This window comes from Saccopteryx bilineata, chromosome 10 (assembly GCF_036850765.1).
Source record: "Saccopteryx bilineata isolate mSacBil1 chromosome 10, mSacBil1_pri_phased_curated, whole genome shotgun sequence".
Lineage (NCBI taxonomy): Eukaryota > Metazoa > Chordata > Mammalia > Chiroptera > Emballonuridae > Saccopteryx > Saccopteryx bilineata.
The window spans coordinates 9242506-9259226 of NC_089499.1; the positions used below are offsets into that span (position 1 = coordinate 9242506).

Sequence of the window (16721 nt, forward strand, 5' to 3'; positions counted from 1 at the left end):
GCACTCAATAGATTATGGGGAAGCGGCGTGAGGAGCCTGATCACTCCAAGGGGCTCCGCAGCTCACTCACCCACAGACTCCGATGTCGAACCCGAGGGGCCGGGGCGCCGCCCTGTACCCCGCAATCTCGGGCGCCTTCCCGGCCGCGGCAGCCAGGCGGGGTGGGGCTCGCCGTCATCCATTTACCAGCCTCGCCCCTCCGACGGGCGCGCCGTTAATGAGATTAGCAATTAAAAAGCGGACTAGCGTCGGAGGCGCAGGGCCACCAGCAGGCCGAGCCGGGGCGGGACGGCGCGCCTGGCGGCCGGGCACCGAGACAGCCGAGCGGGCGCCGGAGCGGGGAGCGGGCGCGCGAGCTGCGGGGCCATGGAGAAAGCGCGGCCTCTGTGGGCCAACCCGCTGCAGTTCGTGTTCGCCTGCATCTCGTACGCCGTGGGCCTGGGCAACGTGTGGCGCTTCCCCTACCTGTGCCAGATGTACGGCGGAGGTGAGTGCGGCTCCGGGCGGCGCGGCTCCGGCCCGGGAGGGCGCCCGTCCCCGGCGGGACTGGCGCCGGCGCTCCCCGTGCGGAGTCGCGCTCGGGCAGGTGCGCGCGGGGATTGTCCCGTATTCCGGACCAGTCAACTGAGGCTCGGAGAGTGTTAGTGGGCTTGCCCAGATTCACAGAGCCGGGACTCGGACCCAGCCGCCCCCACGCCCTCGCAACCCCAACGCCATCCCGGGGGCGGCCAGCCCCCCACCACACCCTCGTGGGCCAGGCTGCGGCTCTAGGAGGCGCGGGGGACCCCATTATGAGGAGAGGTGGCAATGGTCTGAGTTCTAGCCAGGGGCAAAGTGAGCAGGAAACTGTCTTGTTCGACAGCAACTGGTTCCACTGCTTTAGATCCAGAACTTACCTTCCTGGCAGCATGGATAGAAGGATCTTGAGCTATTTTTTGAGCTTTTTTTTAATTAAAAGATTGTTTTGGGTTTGGAACCACAGAGGGCAGAAAGGCAAATTGTTCTATTCCTGCTTTTTTTTTTTTTTTTTTTTTTTACAATTTTTTTCTCTGAAGCATCACAGCACACTTACTAGATAGACAGCAATATACTCACACCACATTCTTTTTTTTTTTTAACTTCTTTTTTAATGTAGTCTTTTTAAAAAATTTTATTTATTAATTTTAGCCAGAGAGGAAGGAGGAGAGAGAGACTGGAATATCAGTCCGTTCCTGTATGTGCCCTGATCAGGAGTCGAACCAGCAACCTCTGTACTTCAGTCCAATGCTCCAACCAACAGAGCTATCTGGCCAGGACTCACACCACCTTCCCTTAACACTCAGAGACCAGGAGTACGTTCTGGGACATGCCAGAGAAACTCTGGGAAGGCCAAGTGCCTTTCTGGAAGGCAGTATGGCACTAGGGATTGAAGTCTCAGCGTTTAAAAAAAAATGTTTTTCCTAGTTTTTTTATTTCTAAAATTCTACCTAAAGGAAATAATGCAAGTTCTGACAGAAGGTAGATGGTAGAAGGATGGGCTCTACCTTTTAGTAAAAGAAAGCACTGGAAACACCCTAGCCCTCCACTGAAAGGGCCTCTGGTTCAGTGAGTACGGAGCATCCAGGCGAGGTGCTCTTCACAGCCCTGAAGACGGCGGTTTCCAAAGACGTTATGTGTCTTCTCATTTCTTGTATTAAATGGAGGGAGGGGAGTCACAGGTAATGCTGTACAAAGTGTGAATGACCTCAATTTAAAATATGCAGAGAAAAGAGAATGAAAAAAATATACTAAAGTGTTCACGATAGTTACGTGCGGGTGGTTTTAGCTTACCTTGTAGTGTGTATATGTGTGTGTGTGTGTGTGTGTGTGTTCTATAATCTGTAGGTTTTTTTCACCATAAAGGACAATGAAAGATGTTAGACCAAAGTATTTACAAAATTTAACCCATTTAAAAAGATAAGACCTAAAACACTGCTCTCCATCTCTTCCCCCAACCAGCTAAAAAAACCCAAACAAAAACAAAAATAACTCAACAAAAAGTTTAATTCAGAGTTTTTAAAAAAAATATATTGCATTTTGTGTGTGTGTGTGTGTGTGTGTGTGTGATCAAGACAGAGAGAAGGACAGATAGGGGCAGACAGATAGGAAGGGAGAGAAATAAGCATCAATTCTTCACTGCAGCACCTTAGTTTCTCATTGATTGCTTTCTCATAGAGCCTTGACGTGGGGGCAGTGGGGGGTGGCTACAGCGGAGTGAGTGACCCCTTGATCCAGCCAGCGATCTTGGGCTCAAGCCAGCGATCCTGGGGTCATGTCTATGATCCCACACTCAAGATAGCGACACTGCACTAAAGCTGGCGACCTCGGGGTTTCAAACCTGGGTCCTCCACATCCCACTCTGACGTTCTATCCACTGCGCCACCTCCTGGTCAGGCAAATAGTGCATTCTTAAGTCAGACAAAAAAATTTAAGGTCATTGTTATGAGAAGGGCATGTGTTGCCATATGCTATAACAGTCTCATAACTGCCTGAAATAATTATATGTCAGCATGAGATTTCCTCGTCATTCTGTGTCAGCACACCTACCCATGGTACCTTTACTCTCTCCCAAATGTCAGCCAGGTGAGCTTGCTGTCACGTGACTGTTTCATTCCTCGTTTCTAACAACACCATCACCTGAATGGTCTGCAGGTGGACACAGGTAGGACCGAGTAGCTGAGGTGGAATAGACATAAGGAGTTGCCGGGGAAACCACAAGACCGTGAGGACTCAGAAAAAAGGAAAGGAAAAAAACTTGTTCCTGGTTCAGAGTACAGTAAGCTGGCAGGTAGCTAGAAGGGTGGGTGGATGAGGGTTGATGAATGCATGGACCGCGGGGAAAGGATGGGTGGGTGGGTGGATGGGTTGGGGGACGGATGGATATTGGCTGAGTGAATGGCACCTTCTCTGGCATAAATGTCTACAGAATAATGACGAGGTCGTTCATCCTGGCACAGTGAGGATTTGACCACCCCACTGCCTGCCTGTCAGGCTAAGTGGGCCTTTGGGGGGCTGCCCATCGTTCTAGAATCTCTGTCTCCCAGTCGCCCCACCTCTGTGATGTGCGGGGTCCGAGGAGGCACCAGTCAGTATTTGTTGGATGAATGAGCCGGGTCTGTTGTGAAAAGCCACAGGCAGGGTCCACAAATGGGGGACGCCCGTGGTTCTCCCAAGCCATTTGCTGCCAAGAGTCGCCTAATTAATAAGTGATGTGTGTGTGTCCCCCCAGACCCAAGCTGTTTACAGACTCGCTCTTCACCTAAAGCTAAAGAGCAAACCAACCACACCGCGAAAGGCTCCGGAGGGACGTGGAACTTCCTTCCAAACAGCCCTGTGACCCTCCCACCCCCAGTTAACAAAGAGCTTGTTGATAAACCGCAGAGCCAGGCCATGCCAAAATACTTCCCAGAATAAAACGGATTAGGGGCTTGTTCCCCTTTCCACGGGGCTCTGCCCGTGACGGTGCCCGAGGAGGCCTGTTTTCTTCCCACTCTGCGGGCCTGGCCCAGCGTGAGGAATGTTAATTCTTCAGATTGTCTGCCAGGTACTGACCGCCTCTGTACAGCCTGCTGGCCCCGGGGTGGGGGCAGGGAAGGGCAGCTGGAGAAACCACACAAAACCCCTTCTGGAAAAAGTCAGCAGGCCCTGGCGCTCATGTCAAAGTCTAAGTTGTTCAGGAAGAAATCGGGATGCGAACGCTCTCTATACTAATGAGCAGGGGGCCGGCAATGAAGCCAGCGGCCGGATTTTATATATATAAGCACCTACCCAAATCGTGGAGGAAACGTGGAGAATTGAGAACAGTTGTGTGGCTGGTGGAATACGGATGTTTTTCTCCGTAAGTTTTCTCTCTGTGGTATTTGAACCATAAGGAGGGGAAATCAAAGGCTATCTGACCACGCAGTTGGACAATGACTCTCTAAGGCAGGATGCCCCCTTCCTGCCAGTGCCCCTGCCGCTCCTCTCAAGCGCTTAGGGTCTTGGTAAACTGCTGGACCCCACCTCCAGAGACTCTTGACTCAGCTCTCTGCAGGAGGGCAGGATTCTGCATTTCTGACAAGCTCCTAAGTGATGCTGAGCAAAGCTGCTGGTCCGTGAACCACACTTTAAAGGAAGGCCTCCTCCCAGGCACCAGCTGCTGGAAGCTGGGCAGCGGGGTGCTGGCAAGTGTTGAACTTTCAGTGGAAGCGTAGGATGTAAAGGTGTAGCATTTGCCAATTACTGTGGTGTAAATGCTCCCACCATGGCTGATTGTAGACCAGCAAGTCATGTCCTGGGATGTGGGGTTGGGAAGAGCTGGGCACAGCCAGCTGTGGTGAGCTAGTGTGAGCCAGCTGGGGCACACCACTGGAGCCACAGGCCAGCACCCAGCCTGACACTGAACCACACCAGGAGGGCTTTCTAGAGGACAAATGTGTGTGAGTAGAGGGAGAGGAGGAGTTTGGAAGCCTGAGTAAACTTTTCCTTGAAAGTGGTCGACTCCAATCTGTCTCTTTGTATGTCTCCAAGAGATAGAATAGCTTCATACAGAAGGAATTTCTCTTACAGTAAGATTCCTGGGTTTAGCAAACAGATAAGGTGCTGGCTGTGATGATTAGGATGATAAGTAGCAACATGCTCTAGAATAATGAATTTATATGTGTTTGGGGGTTACCAATATAATACATAAAATATAAACAAAATACAACAAAGAATTAAAACACAAAATCACCCCAAATTTCAGCTCCCAGAAATCATGATTGTTAACACATTTTTAACACATTTTTTTTTTACTTTAAAAAATTAGGACCAATCTTTTATATGTAATTTAGTCCCTTGCTTTTTTTCTTCTTAACTTAACCTATTATTATCATTTCTAAGGTTGTTTAATATTATTTGAAAACAGGAACTTAGCTCCATAATACAGTACTCCCTTTATAGATATAACATAACTTACCCATTCTCCAATGTGGAACTTTAAGTCATTGACAGTATCACAGGATTACAACTCCAGTGAGTATTATCATTTAGTGGAAGAATTTGTTCCATTTATATTTATTATCATGTTATGCTTGCTGTTATTTTTCACCGTGGTTATACAGCCTTCTTCTTGTTGTTGGGTTTCATTTTGATCTTTTACAAAATTAAGTGTATCTCCTTAGCTTTCTTTCACCCCTCAAGTGATTTCAAAGGTATAAATCCTATCTTCAGTCTGCTAGTAGTTCATTTAACTTCGAAAAGATTATCTGCCCTAATCATCAGTATCAAGAATGAAGGTTAAACACTGTAGTGCACTTTCCTGTCTTGTTCCTCTCCTCATCCTCATTTTCCTTTCTAGTTCTTGAGGTGCACAATGGTGACTGTCATACTTCTAACGTCACGTGTCTTTTCCCTCGAGAATTACATTTTTCATCTGGGTTACTTTATATTGATATTAACAATATTGTTTTTAGAATTAATTCTGGTTAGTGTGTTTACCACTGGTTAGTTCTTTTTTATAGCATAACTCCATATGTAAGTTCTTTACTGTGATTCGACACGGATTGACGACTGTTTATCCTCAACTAATTTTTTCAGGAATACTAACTGGGTGGCTCCCTCTCTGAGCACGTCTGAGGATATCTTTTCTTTGCGCCCTACACTAATGAGCCAAAATCACTTTTACCCTAAACTCTGTGGATGCTACGCTGCTCTGTGAAGATAGTTCAGGTTTCCAGTTCCACAAAGGAGAACTCTGCGGCCGCATTCATTTTTTTTTTATTAGTTCTTAGGTCTCCTACTATAGCTAAGATATCATATAAGTTTATGTGATATATGCAATTTTTACTTCAAAACTGGGTGAGCTCTGTGTCTAGTTATTAAGTATGTTTTCATCACTTTTACCTGGGACTAGTCAGCCCTTCCTGTGACCACTCAGCGAAATGTCTTGTACGGCTTGCGTGTGTCCAGCCATTGTGTGTGTGCTGTTCCTGTCTCCTCGGTCCTCGTTCCAAATAGAAGATTCTTGGGCTGGCCGCCTGTGCCTCGCCTCTTCTCCTGTAACTTCCCCTTCTCTGCCCTTTCCATCTGGGCTGCAGGTAAGTTCTCCAGGCTGTGTTCTTTATTTCACTTACTGCCTATATTGGCTTCAGATTAACCATCGTATCTTTTCATCTTCATTGAGTCGTTCTTCTTGAATTGTCCTTCCTCCATCATGGCCCAATGCCATTCTATCAACACAGTGTCCGCTTGACTTTTAGAGACCAAGCACTGGACATTTTCTATACATTTCTTCCGTTTCTCCCGGCAAATCTATTTCGGAGGAAGACATTTGCTCTGATGCCTTAGAGTGGTCCTTTTATTTCTATCTACGGCGTAGTATTATATATACAGTATCTTCTGATTGTAGTCCTTTCTGAGGGAGGTGCAGGCTGGGGTAGACTTACTTGCCCAATGTACAACTTACCCAGGAAAGACACAAAGTAAAATCAAAGTTCAAAGGCCTGTAGATAAAATAAAAGAGTCCCTTTTAATTTTTTTATTTAATTTGCCGATTGCACTGGGATTATGTAAGAGAGTGTCTTTGTTTTTAGGAAACACACGCTGAAGTATTAAGAAGCAAGAACAACAACAAAAAGGCTAACACAACAATTAGTTATTTCTCACAGTTCTCGGGTGTGCTGCACATTTGTCTACTGGCCTGGTCGGGCCCCCTCACGGGGGCAGCTGGTGCCGAGTGGACGAGGCCTGCAGTTGTCCTCCTGGGGTCGCCTGGACCAGCTTCCATACAAGGTGACCTCAGGGTCGTGTCCCAGGAGAACGAAGGCAAAGCTACAAGGGGCCCTGAGGCCCGGGCTCAGGAACCACCATGGCATCCTTTTCCCGCATCCTGTTAGACCAGTGGTTCTCAACCTTTCTAATGCCGTGACCCCGCAATACAGTTCCTCATGTTGCGGTGACCCCAAACCAAAAAATAATTTTGGTGGCTACTTCATAACTGTAATTTTGCTACAGTTATGTTTCGGAATGTAAATACCTGATATGCATTATGTATTTTCCGATGGCTTTAGGCGACCCCGCTGCGGTCGCCACCCACAGGTTGAGAACCACTGTGTTAGATAAAGCAAGTCCATGGCCAGTCCAGGCTCTCAGGTGGGGACATGGGCTGCTGCCCCACCTCTTCATGGGAGCAGCTGCCCAGAACGTGGCCATGTTTAATCTCCCACAGTGCGCCCCCTCGGGACACGTGGAAGCCAACGCACCCTCCCCCGGCCTCTCTGCCTCTCCCTGACCCAGGGTCTTCTCCGGCAGAGCCAGGATCCAGGCAGGGGTCTTCAAACTTTTTATAAAAACCGCCCACTTTTGCAGTGCTGGTCAACCTGGTCCCTACGGTGCAACCAAACAGCGCTGCGATTGGCCCACCATGAAAGCTGGACCACCCACTAGTGGGCGGTAGGGACCAGGTTGACCAGCACTGCAAAAGTGGGCAGTTTTTATAAAAAGTTTGACGACCCCTGACAGGGTTTTACATCAGAGCAGCCTGAGGAACAGTCCTGTGGGAAGAGGGTTGGTTAGTGAACTGGTTTTCCAACTGATCACAAAACAAAATTTTCTCTTTTTTGCCTATATTAACATAGAGATAAACTCACTTCTTTGGTGTCCAGTTATGAGTGTTGACAAATGCTTACAGCTGTGTTACTGTCACCACAGTTGTGCCCTTTATAGTCAACACCACCCCACTCCCAGCCACCCTACAACCTCAGATCTGTTTCCTGTCCCTATGCTGGTGCCTTTTCCAGAATGTCATGTACGTGGAATCCCAGTGTATAGCCTCTTGATTCTGACGTCTTTCACTTAGTGTAACACTTTTGACATTCCCCCATATCGCTGGGAGCATCAGCAGTCTGTTCCTTTTTATTGCTGAGTAGTGTTCCTATGAGTGGATGTAGCCGCGTTTATTGCCCATCCACCCATTCAAGGATCATTAGGTTGGTTCCAGTTTTTGACAACGATGACTAGAACTGCTATCAACATCCATGTATAGGATTCGCTGTGAGCATGTGTTCATTTCTCTAGAGTGAATACCTATGATTATAATTGCTGAGTCATACAGTAAGGATATACAGTGTGTCCGTAAAGTCATGGTGCACTTTTGACCGGTCATAGGAAAGCAACAGAAGACGATAGAAATGTGAAATCTGCACCAAATAAAAGGAAAACTCTCCCAGTTTCATACCTATTCAGTGCAGTTCGATGTGGGCTCACGCTCAGATTTTTTAGGGCTCCTTAGGTAGCTATCCCGTATAGCCTCTACAGACTCGTCACTGACTGATGGCCTACCAGAACGGGGTTTCTCCACCGAACTGCCGGTTTCCTTCAACTGCTTATCCCACCGAGTAATGTTATTCCTATGTGATGGCGCTTCGTTATAAACGCGCCAATATTCACGTTGCACTTTGGTCACAGATTCGAATTTAGCGAGCCACAGAACACACTGAACTTTCCTCTGCACCGTCCACATCTCGACTGGCATGGCGTGGGCTTCTCCGCTGTATACACGGTGTGACGTCATCATCTGCGCACGCGCACATGCTGCCACATCATCCTACAGAAACTGGGAGGGTTTTCCTTTTATTTGGTGCAAATTTCACATTTCTATTGTCTTCTGTTGCTTTCCTGTGACCAGTCAAAAGTGCACCGTGACTTTACGGACACACTGTACTTAACGTCATAAGAAACTGCCCGCTGCTTCCCAGGGAGGCCACAGCATTTTACGTTTCCACGAGCATTTATGAAGGTTCTCCAAGTCCTCGCCAGCACTTGGCGTTATCGGCATTTCTTTTTTTTTCTTTTCTCTTTTGAAGGTCTAATTGGCTTTGTTAAGTGATTCATTCATGAATCGGGCAGCATCCCACCCAGCCACGAGGGGGGTGTTCCCAGTACTTCAGACTGTCGTCATTCTAACAGGGTACAGTGGCTTCTCCCTGTGGTCTGAATTCATGTTTTCTCAATGAACACTGATGTGGAGCATCTTCATGTGCTAATTCGCCATTTATATCTTTCCTTTGGTAAATGTCTGCTCAGATTTTTTTGTACTTTTCTTTTCAGTGGGTTCTCTCTTTTTCATCATCGAGTTTTGAGAGTCCTTTAGATATTCTAGAAAGTCTATCGGATGCGTGTTGTGCACACACTTCCTCCCAGTCTGGAGATTGTCCCTTTATTCTCCTAACACTGCTTTTCCAGGGCGGAATTTTAAAAGGAACTCCAGTTTCTCAATATTCCCTTTCCCAGGTCATGCTTTGATGTCGTTGCTAAGACAGCTTTTGATGCCGACTGACCTCAGGTCACAAAGCTTTTCTCCCGTGTTTTTATTTTTTTCTCCTATGTTTTCTCCTAGAAGTTTTACAGTTTTGAGATTTACCTATAGACCTATCACCCATTGTAAAGGGTGGTTTTGGTTTACAATGTGAGATATGGGTTGAAATTCATTTTTTTTTTCAGCATGAATGGTCAATTGTTGTACTTGTTGGGGAAAAACGACTTAAGCAAATTCAGCAGAACTGTGTTTGTTTGGATGGTTGAGGAGCAAAAATTACTGATGGGCAGGCCTGCCAGCCCTGTTCTCCCACCTGGGTGCCAGGCCTGGGACTCCCAACCTCCCACGGGCAGTGGGCCACCTGGCAGACCCTGTCACACAGACAAGATTTTCCTGGACCTGGCCAGGCCTCTTGTGGTTACTGTTTAACACCTTGGGTGAAAATGAGCTTTTCTTATAACTCCTGAGAGTCTAAATGTTGCTCCAAGCGGGTTATGTCAACACAACCTTTACTATCAGGGATATCTAGGGAGGGAGCCCCCGACGGTCTTCTGCTATTGAGGGGACCCTGGTGAGGTGCTGGACAGCTTTCTGCAGGGCTGGCAGCATCTTCAGGGGCCGGGAATGAGAGGGCCGGGTTTTTCCAGGCCCCGGATGGCAGGGGAATGCCGAGGCCTCGTGTGTGGGCCCCGTGTTCTCCTCTCTCTCTGCAGTGAGAGAGCCCACGGGGCCTCTGCCTGGTCATGTCCCCCGCCATCCTACTCCGGGGATCTGTCTCCCGAAGAAATAACCAAACCCGTGGACCAGTCTCTGTCCCACAGCGTGGTGTGGGATGGCGGAAAAGTAGCCACAGCCCAAGGGTCCAAGGACTGACGAGGTGAATTCCGGACCCACTTCCCTAGTGCAGGGTCGCGCAGCTACGTCAGGGGCGGCGCAGAGGCGCCTGGCGTGCGGACGGAGGGCCTGGGGGCTCCCGGGCGATAGGACGGCGTGTACGCCCCACGGAGGCGCTTTGGTAAACCTCAGGTGCTGGTGGAAGCATATACGGAGTGTGTCGTTTACCTTTAGCTCTCAGAGCCCGTTCCTGCTGCAGCCAGCCCTCAACCCCGCCCCCTTCGGGTCAGGCTTTTTATCTTTTTCAGGTAAAAGTCCTGCCCTCTATCCCCACTGGACCTTGCTGTAGGCTCACAGCCAGGGAGCCAGGAGCCGGGGACGGCTGCAGGGCTGCAGGGAAGGAGGGGTGGGACCCACAGGGAAGGGGGTGGTGTCAGAGGCGGTGCCCCCTGCCCCCCACCCTCGCCCCACAGGCTGCCTGCCTCTGTCCGTGTGTCGGGCAGTGGGGAGGGCATCCCTAGCTCCGCTCAACCCTCTGGCTCCCGCTGTCACCAAGGGCACCTGTCTGCAGATGTTGCCTTAGGACCCAGTAGGTTTAATATTTTGTATTAGTCAACTTTATTAAAATGAAATTTAGGCTAAAGGCCACTGTGTGAAACAGATACACCTAGAGCTGCTCCCTAAAAGGAGGTGATTCCCTGACTCTGTCTATTGAGGACCGCCATGCCTCCCCAGACACACACAGCAAGCCCCTGCCATAGCTCTGAGGAGATACGAGGCCCGGAGGAATGTTCTGTGACCCTGGACCATTAAGAGGCAGCTGAAATTCCTCTGCTCGCATGATCCCTTGAGGACCGGCAGCAGGGCTGCCAATCTCCCGTCCATTTCACACCAGCTCGAGGTCTGGTCTGGAGGAAGTGCTTAGTGACGCAACTGTTTAGTACATCAGTTCCTGGTGGGCGGCGTCAGGGCTGCAGAAAGCCTAAAGAAGGTGGGCGGCTGGACCAGTGAATGCAGAGGGGATGCTCCAAATATTTAACAACTCTGGGGGTCCTGGCTCTGATTCTGTGATTGACCATTAGCTGCTGCAATAGAGGATGGAATAAGCATTTCTTTCCCTTTCTTTTTCTTCCTTCCTTCCTTCCTTCCTTCCTTCCTTCCTTCCTTCCTTCCTTCCTTCCTTTCTCTCTCTCTCTCTCTCTCTCTCTTTCTTTCTTTCTCTCTCTCTCTTTCTTTCTTTCTTTCTTTCTTTCTCTCTCTCTCTTTCCTTCCTTCCTTCCTCCCTCCCTCCCTCCCTCCCTTCCTTCCTTTCTTCTTTTTGTAAGTATAGTCACTATACCATAGATGTGGTGACTAAACCAATGGCCATTCCTTAATAAAACATAAGAATTTGCATCATGCATAGTTCACAGGTATCTTTAAAGCCGGTCTCTCTCTCTTTTTATTTTAAATTATATTTTCTTTATTGATTTTTAGAGAGAGTGGAAGGGAGGGAGGGAGAGAGAGAGCGAGAAACACTGCTTTGTTGTTCCACCCATCCACACACTTGTTGGTTGATCCTTGGATGGGCCCTGACCGGGAATCAAACCCACAACCCTGGCGTGTTGGGACGACGCTGTAACCGACTGAGGTACCCAACCGGGGCAAGAGACGGTCTCTTTAAGAGGCTGGATGTTCAAGAAAGATTCAATAGTCAAATAAAACTTGGCAAGTCCTTTTGAATGCAAACACTTGGTGTGGGTGTTTAGCCACCTCAGTGATACAACCAACCTGTTTGCACTCTAACTGGAGGCGAGCTAGGCACTGCATGGAAAATGCAAGCCTGTCCAATCCGCCGTGAGAACGGTTACACCTCTCAGCAGGAGGGACGGGTACCCTGGACTTGACACATTCTCTTTCAGAGCACAGTGGATAGCACTGTGTTTTAGGAATTGGAGTAAATGCAGCCAAAACAAAACAAACAAACAAACAAAACAAAAAATTTTCCTAAAGACCCCTTCCAGTCCTCATCTGAAATCTAATCAAATCAATGAAACTATACATTTCCACATTAAAGATAAGTTAGTAAAAGAATTCCAAGTAGTGTTTCACACGAGCTGCAACTTTACCCCAACTATTTTAATTGTGATGATTTCAAGATTTTCCTGGATGTAACAGCACAACACTGCTGTTTACTCCTGAGACCAGGAAAAAAAAAATCACTAGCAAACACATGAATTGGGGCCGTTGTTGTACTTTTTAGAGATAAACCATATTCATTAGAGGAGGGCAGTAGGAAAACTAATGTGAGTCGCACCATCACTACCATGAACCGTGTCACAGACACAGAGTTGAAATGTTCTTGGTAAAATAACGTGGAAGGAGATATCTAACCGCAAATTTAGCAAAACACCTTTACGTGCAGAAATATAAATATCTTAGAAGGTATAGATGATCAAGGGAGATAATCACTATTGACAATGCTTAGAGGTTGAATTAAGTATTAAAAACTAGCCCATGGGCTCAGCTGCATTTCACCTAGCTAAGTGTTTACAAACGCCAAATAAGAAATATGAACCGGCCCTGGCCGGTTGGCTCAGTGGTAGAGCGTCGGCCTGGCGTGCAGGAGTCCCGGGTTCGATTCCCGGCCAGGGCACACAGGAGAAGCGCCCATCTGCTTCTTCACCCCTCCCCCTCTCCTTCCTCTCTGTCTCTCGCTTCCCCTCCCGCAGCCAAGGCTCCACTGGAGCAAAGTTGGCCTGGGCGCTGAGGATGGCTCTGTAGCCTCTGCCTCAGGTGCTAGAATGGCTCTGATTGCGGCAGAGCGATGCCCCCAGATGGGCAGAGCATCGCCCCCTGGTGGGCATGCCGGGGTGGATCCCGGTCAGGTGCATGCGGGAGTCTGTCTGACTGCCTCCCTGTTTCCAGCTTTGGAAAAATACAAAAAAAAAAAAAGAAAGAAAGAAAGAAACATGCACTGCAATTGTCCACTCAGTCTATTCTTTGATTGAACAATGTTTTACAGACCCTCAGGTTTTGTTTCCAGAGTTTGCACACAGAAGAATATACTAGGCATGAGATGAAATGAGAGATTCGCTTGTTTGTCCTTTTTTTTTTTTTTTTTTGGAAGCCACGTGAAGGTTTAGTCCCCTTTGGTTAGTTTTCATCTCGGCAAAGCTCCCTGGAGACTGTAGACTAAAAGCTGCACGATGGACGTCTTCTTTTAAAGTCGCATCCGATTTCAATGTGATGTCTAACTAGTTCAGCCCTTAGTTTCATTTTACTAGAGCTGATAACCATAAACTACACAAGGAAGGGTGACTCCAAATTCCCAATAACATACGAGCTCCAAAAATCTGTACACGCAGTAAAATGTACCCTACACACAAAGTAAGGGTATAATATTCTCTGTGGCACGACGGTGTCTTTCTTATGTTCCCCCACTGGGCAGAGGGAGTCTGACGGGGCTGGGGCAGCGGAGGCATTGAGGAGGGCATTCCAGGAGCTTGGGTCGGGGGATCGGTCACCCAGGATGGAAGTACTTAAAGATTTCACCGACGTGGCTGCATGTTATTCATGGATGGATAGCTGAAGAGATAGGTGGGTGGCTGAGGAGAAAGATAAAAAGATAGGATGGACAGACGGACGGATGGATAGATGGTAGAAGGAGTGAGAGGGTGGGTGGATGGATGGGTTGTGGGTGGGTGGGTGGATGCGAGGAAAGACAGGGAAGTGGGTGTGTGGAAAGGTGGCAGAAGGGTAGAGGATGAGTGGAAAGATAGAAAGATGAATGGACAAGTAGAAAGAGGGAAGGGAGGGCCCTGGCCGGTTGGCTCAGTGGTAGAGCGTCGGCCTGGCGTGCAGAAATCCCGGGTTCGATTCCCGGCCAGGGCACACAGGAGAAGCGCCCATTTGCTTCTCTACCCCTCCCCCTCTCCTTCCTCTCTGTCTCTCTTCCCCTCCCGCAGCCGAGGCTCCATTGGAGCAAAAGATGGCCCGGGCGCTGGGGATGGCTCCTTGGCCTCTGCCCCAGGCGCTAGAGTGGCTCTGTTCGCAACAGAGCGACGCCCCGGAGGGGCAGAGCGTCGCCCCCTGGTGGGCGTGCCAGGTGGATCCCGGTCGGGCGCATGCGGGAGTCTGTCTGACTGTTTCTTCCCGTTTCCGGCTTCAGAAAAATACAGAAAAAAAAAAAAAAAGGAAAGAAAGAGAGAGGGAAGGGAGGGAAGGAGGATGGATGAGAGGAGGTTCGCAGAGAGCTTGGGTGGGATGCAGAGGACAGCCCACTGGTGACAGCCTGGCTGTCGGCTCTGGACACCCACAGGGAGTTTCCTGGTGCCCTACCTGATCATGCTCATCGTGGAGGGGATGCCACTCCTGTACCTAGAGCTGGCGGTCGGACAGCGCATGCGCCAGGGCAGCATCGGCGCCTGGAGGACCATCAGCCCCTACCTGAGCGGCGTCGGTACGTGGGCGCTCTCCAGTCCTCCCCCACGGGGAGACCCCCCCCCCCGTGTCCTGGGCAGCCCTGGTGGGGATGGAAGCAAGGGGCAAGCACAAGGCCCAGGAGAGAGCCCTTGAGTGGGATGGACAGACAGTCCAGGAGGGGCTGCCGTAGACGAGGGGCAGAGAGGGGCTGGTTTCCTACCCTCAGGACAGCGAGAAAGGGAGGAGGCACGTGTGGGGAACGCAGACCACCTTGCTTCCCTGCACCTCAGGCTGCTTGTCTGTAAGGAGGAAGCAGCTGCCCACAGTGGAGCTGTGACCCAGGGTCCTGGCTAACAACCATTCTGGGAACTCCCCCTGCTGACTGTTAACAGCAATGTCTCCTTCCAGTGAGCACCTACTCTGTGCACACCTACTGTGTGCCAGGGGCCGGCCAGTCCAGTATATGCATGTAGCGCATTTCATCTTCTCCCCACCGAGGTTGTAGGGGTATCATTAGTCCCTCCAGCCTGCAGAAGCTGGGCACATGGACGGCGAGGGCCAGCTGCCTTGCAGCCTGCCTGCCCTGTGCTCCCTCGAGCAGCTGTCCTGGGCACCTTGGGGAGGTGGTTAGTCTGCCTTCAGACCCTCACGGTCCTGGGCTGCCTCTGCCCGCAGCAGGAACTTTGACCTGCAATAGCCACACTCTCGTCTTCCCACCCCTCCCGCCCTGGACAGGAAGGCAGAGTGACGTTTTACAGGCAAGGTGGGTGTCAACTTGTAGGTGACTTAGTCTCAAGTGTACAAGAAGTGTGTCCAGCGCCCTCACAAATCATCTTCAAACCCGAACTGGCTCCTCATCTTGAATGGCTGTTAATTTTTAACACGGAGGTGTGTGGTTTTACAGTCTGCCCGAGTAAGCAATCACCGAGGGCTTCTCTGAGGCATCATTCGCTGTGTAACTGCACAGACACCAGATGTTTGTGCCAACCGAGGGTGCTGGTGAATGTTTAACAACTAGCTTTCAAGGTGGGGTGGGGGAAGGCCCAGTTCGTAGCATTTGCTGATACCGTGGTATAAATACAATACCACGGCCAATCTCAGTCGACTAATGAGATGTCCCAGGCCATGGGTTGGGCAGAGACGTGCACGGTGGCTCCAGAGCACCACTGGTTGCTAATTGTCCCTCTACTCTGCTCTCCTGTCCCCACTCCCAAACCCGGCTTCCCTGCAGACCTGGCTGGGTCGGGGACAGCCTCCGCCCTGTCTCCTACACCCCTGACACACCTCCTCACACCCCGGCTCCCTGCCAGCACACAGCGGGCATTGGCCTAAAGGGCCTAACTTCAGGTGAGCCGAGGAGGGAGCGACCGTAGTGTCTGGCATCGGGATCAGGGCACCTGGCATGAGCGCTGAGTCCTAGTCCTGTCTCTTCCCAGCTGGGAGGGCCCGGATCTCAGGCAAGCTCTGTGCCTCCGTTTTCTCCTCTGCGCCGGGGAAATAACACGCCCACTTCCCATCATTGCTGTGAGGACTCACAGCACAGAAAGTTCTTAGCACAGCAGCGGGCACTTAGATCTCAAAAAAACGTCATCAGCCTCCTGTCCCCAAAGATGGGGAGAGAGAGGAGGGAAGAGACTAACCCTTAGCGACGCCCACGGGGCCCTGGCCACGGTCCCAGGGCGGTCACTGCGGGGGTGTGCTGGGGTGTCCTGGGGCACACCGGTCCCAGGGCGGTCACTGCGGGGGTGTGCTGGGGTGTCCTGGGTTGCACTGGGTCCCAGGGTGGTCACTGCGGGGGTGTGCAGGGGTGTCCTGGGGCACACTGGGTCCCAGGGCGGTCACTGCGGGGGTGTGCTGGGGTGTCCTGGGGCACACCGGAGGGGCCGCAGCCTGGTCCAGGCGGGCGGGGAGGGACACGCCCAGCACCCTCTGCTTCCACACAGGCATCGCCAGCGTGGTGGTCTCCTTCTTCCTGTCCATGTACTACAACGTCATCAACGCCTGGGCCTTCTGGTACCTCTTCCACTCCTTCCAGGTGAGCCGGCCGACAGAGCGGGGAGCCGGGCAGGGAAAGGAGGGCCGGGCCGCCCACCGGGGCCGGCGGGGAGAGTGAGGGTCAGAGTTCTGCTGTCCTACGTGGTCTCGCCCTCCTCCGTTGGAATATTCAGTCCCCGAGGCCCACGATGGAGGT

At 50.5% G+C, this 16721-nt stretch overlaps 1 protein-coding gene across 1 annotated transcript in view; it reads left to right on the forward strand.

The window, feature by feature from the left end:
• Positions 1-245: 245 nt before the first annotated feature.
• The window catches only part of SLC6A20 (solute carrier family 6 member 20), a 35437-nt gene continuing 18961 nt past the window's right edge, over positions 246-16721 (forward strand). Inside the window, exons 1-3 of the mRNA XM_066245987.1 lie at positions 246-487; positions 14427-14567; positions 16474-16565. Of these exons, the coding sequence (XP_066102084.1) occupies positions 367-487; positions 14427-14567; positions 16474-16565 (354 nt within the window). The 5' untranslated portion in view covers positions 246-366. The remainder of the gene's footprint in view (positions 488-14426; positions 14568-16473; positions 16566-16721) is intronic.